Source organism: Dermacentor andersoni, chromosome 9, assembly GCF_023375885.2.
Source record: "Dermacentor andersoni chromosome 9, qqDerAnde1_hic_scaffold, whole genome shotgun sequence".
Taxonomy (NCBI): Eukaryota; Metazoa; Arthropoda; class Arachnida; order Ixodida; family Ixodidae; genus Dermacentor; species Dermacentor andersoni.
The window spans coordinates 7,164,243-7,173,757 of NC_092822.1; the positions used below are offsets into that span (position 1 = coordinate 7,164,243).

Here is a 9,515-nt window from a genome sequence, read left to right on the forward strand (position 1 = left end):
TAATTTTGTTGTTATTCTTCTATGTTACGGTTCACTCCTTGTTGCATTACATAGCAACAGAAGCAAGTATTAAGCATCAGTATAAAATATAAACATGAACGTATAAAGTATTTCAAAAAGAGAGAAAAATACACTACCCCTTTCTGAGATTCGAACCGCGGTTTTTTGCGTGGTGGGAAGCAGACATTCTACCTCTGCACTCCGCCGCGTGGTTGCTACCGATCGCAGCGCCCCCAACGGCGTTACGGTCTTTTGGCTTTACTTTGAATTACTACGAATGCATTGAAAGAGCGGCCGTTCTGGACACTCTCCATGTTTTAGTACACTCTACTGCTGTGCTGGGACAAATCCTCCTTTAGAAGATGCCTGCCGCGTGAGCTGAGAAGGTGGTTCCAGCCCCTCTCCTATTTTTTTCCTGTCCACCAGGGTCGGCTGCAAGCGCTAGTTGCGGTGGCTGCTCCAAACTTGAATCATGTTCTCCTGCCTCTGAGATTTTAGCGGCGTCTGTGGCGATCCCGGAGGCAGGACCCGCGGCATTTCCCAACGTTCTCAGACATACTTCAGTGGCCAGTTTCACAGCTCCGCTCGGAACATAGAGTTACTATACTTCTACTAACTCTATGCTTCTAGCCACGACCTACCGAACTCCAGACGTGCACAGATCTCCCTCCTTCAGCACGCCTGGTCTAGTTTGCCCCTTTTGCCGCTAGGAAAAGAACGTACGAGCAGAGTGGCGCTAGTTATAACCTGTTCGCTGTCGTCTGCTTCTGCGATCTGTCCAGCGCTTGTCTTGCCATTTCGGCAGGCACAAAGCGCTTGTATTGGCGGTAAATGAATAAATTCACAAATATACAAAAGAAGACATATTTGCGAATGCTTTGCGTTTGAATAGTGAAACTAGAAGAGGAGGAGCGATGCAAGAAATGTAAACAACGAGCATAGGTAGCCGCTGCAATGCTAGATCGACGGCATAAATTTCCCTTTCCTAGCCTCCTTAAGAGACTGGAAAAATTGTTTTAAAAGATTTATAGGATAATCTAGCTTTTTTTAGTTGATTACAGACAGCCTAATGTCGTAGATGACATTAGGATTTACTGCTGTGTGCCGTAGTGAAAGGCAGATGATCTGGTAAAAGTACAGTAAAAGTATTCACGAGTAAGTCCTCCGCCCGATATGTGCAATAGGCTTATCGATTCTGTTTCAAGGGAAAGTGAGCATATCTTGTTTTTAATATCGTTGGATGTCTAGCTCAGTAGAAAGCTTGCAAAAAATTAAGCGATCCCAGTGCTTTAAAACGTGCACTGCAGGCCTTAAAAATCGTGTCACTGAACTCTTTTCAAACTGTAAAGCTAGCTTTTCTGCGTGGTACGACGGCAGCATAACGGTGGTGCTTAAGATACGTACGCAGTGAAGCTGTGTACGTAATTCACTTTTTGAACTCGCGACGCATTCACGGACAACTTATAACAACTTAGTTATAATGAGTGGTAATCGTTCTGTCGTCGAACATTACGGTGGCTTCAAGTTTCTAAAGAGCGCAGACGCGAATTTTACAACGTGTACAATGAAACTGTTGTGTACGTTGCGAACTCTATACACAATGTGATTTATAATAATCTGCTTGAAAAAGGCAATAGGAGCGGCTATTTAACGCTATTTTAGAGAGCAGCGGACTACACGCTCCGACATTTTTTAGGTTCGGGCAGTCAACTTTTGGAGCCAAGTGACCGATCAAAGCCTTGTGACATCACTGCCACTGTGTTAGCAAAAATCATCAACTAGAGAAGCAGGTCGTCACAACACAACAGCTGCCGTACCAATGACAACGCCGCACAGCCGCCCACCGTGTAGCAGACGGATGGATGGATGGATGGGTGGATGGATGTTATGAGCGTCCCCTTTGGAACGGGGCGGTGGGTTGCGCCACCAAGCTCTTGCTACTATGCTGCTTAATATTCTACCTAGGTTAACCAATGAAAAAAGAAAAAAAAAACACTATGAACAACCACGTCCAAACTTTCTGATCCCCTATTGCGAACTGTGGTTTTGTACGTCTCCGTCTTTTGTCGTTTCCCTACTTTTCTTCCACCAATCCTCCGATCGCCTCTTACTAATGTCTATTGCGGGTCTGTTTGCTTTACCACTGCTAGGGTGGCTCATAGAGTTTCCTACAAAAATTGGGGTGGCTACCACTGCTCCCGCTGAACCCGGGGGCTTCAAGGAGGCCAGTGGTGATCGACCGCTACGTACGAACAGGTTATAAAAGCGCCACCTACGGCCGTCGGTTGAACGAAAGTGGGCGCAAGCTGCTCCCATAGAAGCCGGATATCTGTGCAGGTCTGGAGTTGCAGTAGGTCGTGCTTCCAGCCTCTATAGGTCTTTATTCTATGGTTCAGGTCATAGATGTTCTGTGGCAGGGCTGTCTGCAACATCATCTGCTCCGCTCCCGGAAGCTGTGGTTTTTTGTAATACGGGGCCCACTACTATCCTTTTATCACTATACTAACCAGCCGTGACCCCTCGTAAGCACCGAGTATTCAAAAATTAATAGTGATAGTCCGGCCATAGCACTCCGGCATGTTTCGGAAAATCAGTTAAAAGCGTTTAGCGGCCAGCCGACCTGAATGCCGGACTTCGCATGCATAGCTCCGCTATTTTGTGTGCAGCTTCGTGAACTTGTTCAAGTGTCAAAATATGGGTAAGATGGCATGGTTAATGCGTCGCGCACTTTGTTCTCTCGCGCTTTCCTGCTGCACCCACTAAGGGTCAAGTTTCTTTTTGAAGTGCAGAAACTTGTTTTTGCTGTCGCATATAGCGCACACTTTGAAAGACCAACGCTAACCTACGCTTTCTTGAACATCTTGTCGTCAAAACGGAAGGCCAGTCAAATAGTCCATCTTTGCGCAGCGCACATAAAAAAGCAGATATGTGGACCGGCATTTATTTCGCAGGTGCCATTTGGGGCAAGGCACCTGAAACTGGCGCTGCTGAAGGCGAGGCGAGTGGAGCCGACACTTGCGTATTCTGCGAAATTGTCGCAGGGAAAGACCCGAAGGCAACACTTCTCTACCAGGTGTCATACATAGCTCAAGCTCATAGCCCACGATCGCTCAAGATTTAGTGTGACCAGGAACTACAAATCCAGTGTTTCATTTCGTTTTAGGATGAAGATTATGGTGTGTTCCCAGACATTCACCCTGCTTCGGCACACCACTATTTGGTTGTTCCCAAGAAGCACGTGAAGAATGTTAAATCGCTAACATACAATGATATTCCGCTAGGTGAGACTCGTGCGCTGATGTGTTTTTGTTAGAATATCGTCAAGACCGAGATGGCATTACAGAAATAATGGGTGCATGCTCTTCAATAGCTGTGTGTCACTATATATGTAAGTTCAGCGTTTAGTCTGTCGGAGGCCTGTTCTTATGTTACCAATAACCAATGTTAAAGCTTCTTGTTTAACATACGTCGTTCAGCATTATTACCCTTTCAAATATTATAATCAGAGCAGTCTTGTAGACCACCATGAAAAATTGCTGATCCATCTTTCTATTGCTCAATACGTGCTACGTAATTTATTTTCCCAAGCGTTAAACGCTAAGCACGAAAAAGTGCCGCACGACTAGTCGCACGGCCCTCTTCGCGTGCAATTGCGGTCTTCTTTCAGGCTTGCAAAAAACCTTTATGTAGCACGTATAGAGCAACAGAAAGATGGATCGGGAATTTTTCATGGTGGCCTACAAGTTTGCTTTGATTATACTATTTGAGAAGTTCATTAATTAATAATAACTAATAATGTAGTTAGGCGAAATACAAAAATATAATCTGCCTTATTTTTTTCTCCTGACTTGCAAACAACATTACCTTGATTCTGTCCAGTTACATGGCACTCTCATATTCTTAACCTTTAGTGCAAACCCGCCGTGGTTGCTCAGTGGCTATGGTGTTCGGCTGCTGAGCACGAGGTCGCGGGATCGAATCCCGGCCATGGCGGCCGCATTTAAATGGGAACGAAATGCGAAAACACCGTGTACTTAGATTTAGGTGCACGTTAAAGATCCCCAGGTGGTCGAAATTTCCGGAGTCCTCCACTACGGCGTGCCTCATAATCAGAAAGTGGTTTTGGCACGTAAAACCCCATAATTTAACTTTTAGTGCAAGTTACGGAGAACAAACACCCTGTATACAGGGTGTTTCAGCGAACATGGATGGATGGATGGATGGATGGATGGATGGATGGATGGCGGCTACACCCTTTGTAACGGGCGGCGGCTGGCGCCACCTAGCCTTTTGCTTCCCCTCCTATTATTTTTTTCCCTTTCTTTATATCCTCTTTTCCTTACACTAGTTTTCACTCCCCTCCTCCCCCCAAAATAACTATCTAAAAAATCATAGGAAACATTATCTCCCCGATTTATGGTTTTATCTCTCCCTTGACTCCCTCCACCAATCCTCTAGCCTCCCCTTCATTACTGCCACTATTTTCTCGTCTATTTGCCCTCGTTCCCCGGGAAAACCTAATGCCCCTTCCATATCTGCCCCTTCCAGAGTCGGGCGAAGGTCTGTGCATCTCAGCACTATATGCTCTGTGGTCTCCATTTCGGGTCCGCAAGCTGTGCACAAAAGGTCCACGTCTTCAAATTTAGCCCTGTATGTTTTCGTTCTCAAAACCCCCGTCCCAGCTTCGAATAATAGTGAGCTGCCCCGCGAGTTATCAAATAAGAGCTCTCTCTTAATCTCCTGTTTTTGTGACCTATACATAGATAGCGCTAGCTTTCCGAGCATTCTTTCTTCCCACATTTTTCTTTCAGTCTCCTTCACCTCCTTTCCCATACTAGAACCACGTTGGACCCCCTCCCTCGGCTGTAGGTATCTATTCCTCAGCTTCCTCGTTTTGAGTGTCCACTTTGTGTTCAAACTTTTCATGTATAGATATTTGTACACTTTTCCTGCCCACCTTTTTTCCTCCAGTGTTGAGTCTCTGTTCATATTTTAGCTTACTTATTGCCTCTCTACCTTCGAATGACGTCCATCCCATGTCCCCCTGCACTCCCTCATTAGGGGTGTTCCCGTGCGCTCCTAAGGCCAACCTGCCTACACTTCTCTGTCTCGTTTCCATGCATGCCTGAACTTCCGATTTCATGTGCAGTACTGAATTTCCGAATGTGAGGCCAGGTACCATAACCCCTTTCCATACGCCCCTAACCACCTCGTACCTATTGTAGTTCCATAGTGCCTTGTGTTTCATTACAGCTGAGTTCCTTTTCACTTTTTCAATCATAATTTTTTCCTGTTCTTCCAAGTACTTTTTTCCCTCGTTTAGCCATATGCCTAAATACTTATATTTTTCAACATGATCAATCTTAGTGCTTTGTATTTCCAATGGTTCCCCCCTTTCTTCATTGTATACTATTATCCCAGACTTCTCTCTACTGAATTGCAGTCCCAATTTTTCTCCCTCCTCTCCACATATGCTCATTAATTCCTGTAGCCCTACTCGGGTGTCAGCAAGAAGTACAATATCATCTGCATACATCAGTCCGGCTAGTATTTGAGCTACCTTCTGCCCTTCCAGCATATAGCTTATGTCGGTTCCTATTGTGCTCTGTTCTAGTCTCTTTTCCATTTTCACTTCCAAATTTTTTTCAAGGTTGCCTGTTGCAGATAGCTCAATTCTAGTTTATGAACTGGTCAACTCAAAGCGGCAGACACTACTTGCACAAGAAATTAAACTGCAAATTTACTAATTAACAGAAATTCACAAATTATCTTTTTAGCTAATTATCTTATGACTCATATTGCAATTTACAAATTCTAGCAGTGGACTTCGCAAGGCAGATCCACTTGGAAAGAATTCTCAGGATGACACCAGTTTCGAGATATAAATTCCCGAACTTTGCAGAGAAATGCATCAATTGGCGTTCCAGTTACTTGTGTGCTTCAGTGCATGAAACGACGTTTTGTTAACAAATTAACTGGAACGCCAATGCATTTCTCCCTAAAGTTCGGGAATTTATATCTCGAAACTGGTTTCATCTTGAAGATTTGTTCGAAGTGGATCCTCTTTGCAAACGCCACGGCTTTAATTTGTAAATTGCAATATGGGCCATAGTGTGATTAGTTAATAACTTAATTAGTGAACTTTTATTAATCAGTCAATTTTGCATCTCAATTTTTTTGCAAGTATTGCCCGCTGCTTTAAGTAGACCAGCTCATGAACTAGAATTGTGATATCTGCCAAAGACAACCTTCAAATATTTTTGAAGATGTTTGCTGAAACACCCTGTATATATGTGTGTGTATGTGACATTTGACATTGCTAATTATTCTTCAAAGGCAATCGGCACATTGCAGCCATTACCTCTACATTTCAACAGTAAGTATGTGTGTCGCTTTTGACCCGTCTTATGTTCAAAATTCCCCAGGAGGATATAATACTGAAAATGTTGTTGCAGTCTGTTGAAGCAATAGTTTTCTCAGGAAAGAAAACAAGAGCACTTCTAACTGCCAGTCAATTGTTCTTTCACATTTTTCCAGTAAATCGCCTAGTTGAGATTGGGAAGCAGGTGCTGGAAGAGCGCGGTGGAAGCATGGATTCCTCAAGGTACACATTGTGTTACGTGTGGTGATGCGAGGTTGTTGTAATCAAGAAATCATTTAATGTGCTGATTGTAAGAAGGCTGAATGGTGACTCTGAATTCGTTGCAAATGCAGCTTTTAACATGTCACAAAGTTGTGCACTCTTGCTTCTTCTGAGAGAGCTGTAGTGATTTCATCATGTCCCTATGGTAGCAGTGAACTATTAACAATAATTGCATTGCATTAATGTGCTGGTAGGCGAAAAATAGTATTAGTGGTCTAACTCAGCTACCAGCAAAACACTTCGAGAGTGGACAAGGCCAGGCTTATGTGTGTAACTATGTACAGTTGGTTTAGTGTTTTGGCGCTTATTTCACCTCGTGCTTTGCACGACATTGTTCTGAGAATGCAACTTTGTTTAAGATTAGTTAGTTTTTGTGATCGCCTTTGATGATGCAGTCACCTGGATGCTTTTCCAGTTTCCTTCCCCAGTGCTCATTTCATAGTCTCTCTTTCCCTTTGTATTTGTGCTACCAGCAAGTTGCCGCCTACCGAGTGGCCTAATGATTTGTGTCGGTCATCATAGTCGGATACTCACTCAAGCCTGCAGAAAATGAGGAAAAGTTGGTTGTGGGCTCGTTTACATTTTCATGGACCTGAACATGTTTGGTAGCCTTATGTGAACAAGGGCCGTTGGGGAGCTGAAACAGCTTTTATTTGAATATACTTTACCTTGCTTGGCACTGTGTGTTTTCTTGATTTATTCATCGAAAGCCAGGAAATGTGTTGTGATATAGCTCTGTAAAAGAAGCCCTTATGGGCCATACTGTGTTGACAGGATGGGCTTCCACTGGCCTCCTTTCACGAGCATCTCCCACCTGCACCTGCATGTGATTTCACCTGTGGCAGACATGTCCACGTTGGCCAGCATCATCTTCATGCCTCGTATGCCATGGTTCAGTCTGGTCAGTGCACCTGTAGCATTTCTTTTTCATAGTGTGAGGCTGTGCATGTGAAGTTTGTCGGTCAACAATGTGTAAACAGTTGGGATGTCTCAGGCTGGAGCCACCACTTGCCTTCATAAGTCCCCTTGTTGAGACCTTTGCTCCTGCATGAGACTGTTTGCTCATTGTTTATCGAGTCTTCATCTTCCTGTGACCTCTTTGTCTTGTTTGTATTATGGACAGTTTATGGTTCTTCAGGAACATTCTTGAATCGGGGATGAAAGCTTACCCATTACAATGTGGCTTGATGTCTGCAGCATTCTGCTTCTGAATGCATGGTCTCAGGCGTGATTCCAGGTCACAGTATTGCTTGCATACCTGTGAAGGCCCTGTACAGACAAAGCAAAAACAGAATAAAATTCCTCCATTATAGTATCTCCAGTAACTGAGATGCAGTTTGGGACCTAAAAGCTGTACTTGTCAACTCTCCCAAAGTTTACGAAATTGAGTCTCTTTTTTTTACGATTTGATGAATTCGGTATCAGAACTTTACGAAAAATTAATTTTCTTGGCGAAAATGTTTGTTCGTCAGTCTTTGAACCTTCCGTTAGTGAAACGACGCAAGAGGTGGGACGGCTTAGAGCAAGCTTATTCAGACAAGTTGTGCAGGCAACAGCAGAGTCGCTGGAATAGTCATTGTGATCTAAAAGCAGTGTTGCTTGTCAGCCTTTGCTGTTCTATGTTTGCTGCTGCTTCTAAGTCAGGAGGCGAAACTTTAGACAAATGTGTGATATGCCCCCCTCTCGCCGCTTCTTTTCTACTCTCGACGCTGTGTCTCTGGGATTTTACGAATTTTAATGTTATGAGGCTGGCAGGTATGCCTAGAGGCCAATCGAATATTGGGGGGAAGGTGGGGGGGGGGGGGGGGGGGGGCACTCATCTCAGAAACTGCACGTTGAATAAAAAAAAACCATTTTCCCTCCGTCTTTGCTATTGTGTCATTGGTGTGACCGCAAAGTCGGGATGTTTCCAGATTCTTAAGGGTTAACTGCCAGAAACTGAACTCGCAACTGATCGGTGAGCGTGTGTTGTTGCACCATTCTCTCTCGCCGCAGGTGGAGGACACAGTGGCCTACCTGGAGCGTTCGCGACCACCTGCGACCTGATCGCTTCTAGATTTGCTCAATACAAGCTTTGCTTCGAGGCTTATTCCTCCAGTGTTGTACGTGCGAGTAAGGCCGCCCGGTTGCATTCCATGTCGTGTTCTGGTACGGTGACTGCATCATCCACCAGCTGCCGGGAGTGACTCTTGCAATTAAAGTTATGCTCAACAAAAGTTTCAGGGTCCGTCGCCGTGACATAGCTGAAGTGCCACAAACAGCGACCGTGCGTGCCTTGTTCTATGCGTCCCAGCCTGCAGCTGTGGTTGTGCATCAGTACTCGCCACGCGTCTGACTTTATGTGTACGACTTGCAATCTGTAGAGCTTTTGTGTTCTCAGAAAACAAAACATTCTGGACTACGTGCCTAAGCACAATGCCATCTGTAAGAAACCATGTCTGAGGGACTTTATTCAGTGACATACAAAATATTTCTAGAGTGGAGGGGGGGGGGGGCAAATCGCAAAAGATATGACCGTCTCTCTCTCTCTCTCTCTCTCTAAGATATAACAATTGCTATTACAATAAGTGAAAAGAGCCTGGATCGCTTGCATGCTTAATTTACTGCAAATGCCATGATAAGTCCCCTGTCTTTGAAGTTTACCTGCATATTGCCCATAACGCACCCTTGATTTTTGCCAGTTATAAACAATGTCTTGTTTTGTTCACCGAGGACATCACTGAAACCCAGTCAGAACATGTTATGGTGCCTGAAAAATAGGGAAGGAAATTTCCCTTTTTTCCTATCAGGAATTTCCTATCAGTAATTATTTGCAACGCTTCTAACTGGACCAGGAATGCAAAAATTTTGTCGCACATTGCAGTTACCATGG

At 44.4% G+C, this 9,515-nt stretch overlaps 1 protein-coding gene across 1 annotated transcript; it reads left to right on the forward strand.

The window, feature by feature from the left end:
- Positions 1-2,360: 2,360 nt before the first annotated feature.
- On the forward strand, positions 2,361-8,859 carry LOC126526942 (adenosine 5'-monophosphoramidase HINT3-like). Its single transcript, XM_050174649.2, has 6 exons — positions 2,361-2,698; positions 2,952-3,073; positions 3,164-3,281; positions 6,538-6,604; positions 7,418-7,544; positions 8,639-8,859. The coding sequence occupies exons 1-6, from the start codon at positions 2,695-2,697 to the stop codon at positions 8,687-8,689; spliced, it is 489 nt and encodes a 162-aa protein (XP_050030606.1). The 5' UTR covers positions 2,361-2,694; the 3' UTR covers positions 8,690-8,859.
- Positions 8,860-9,515: the final 656 nt, after the last annotated feature.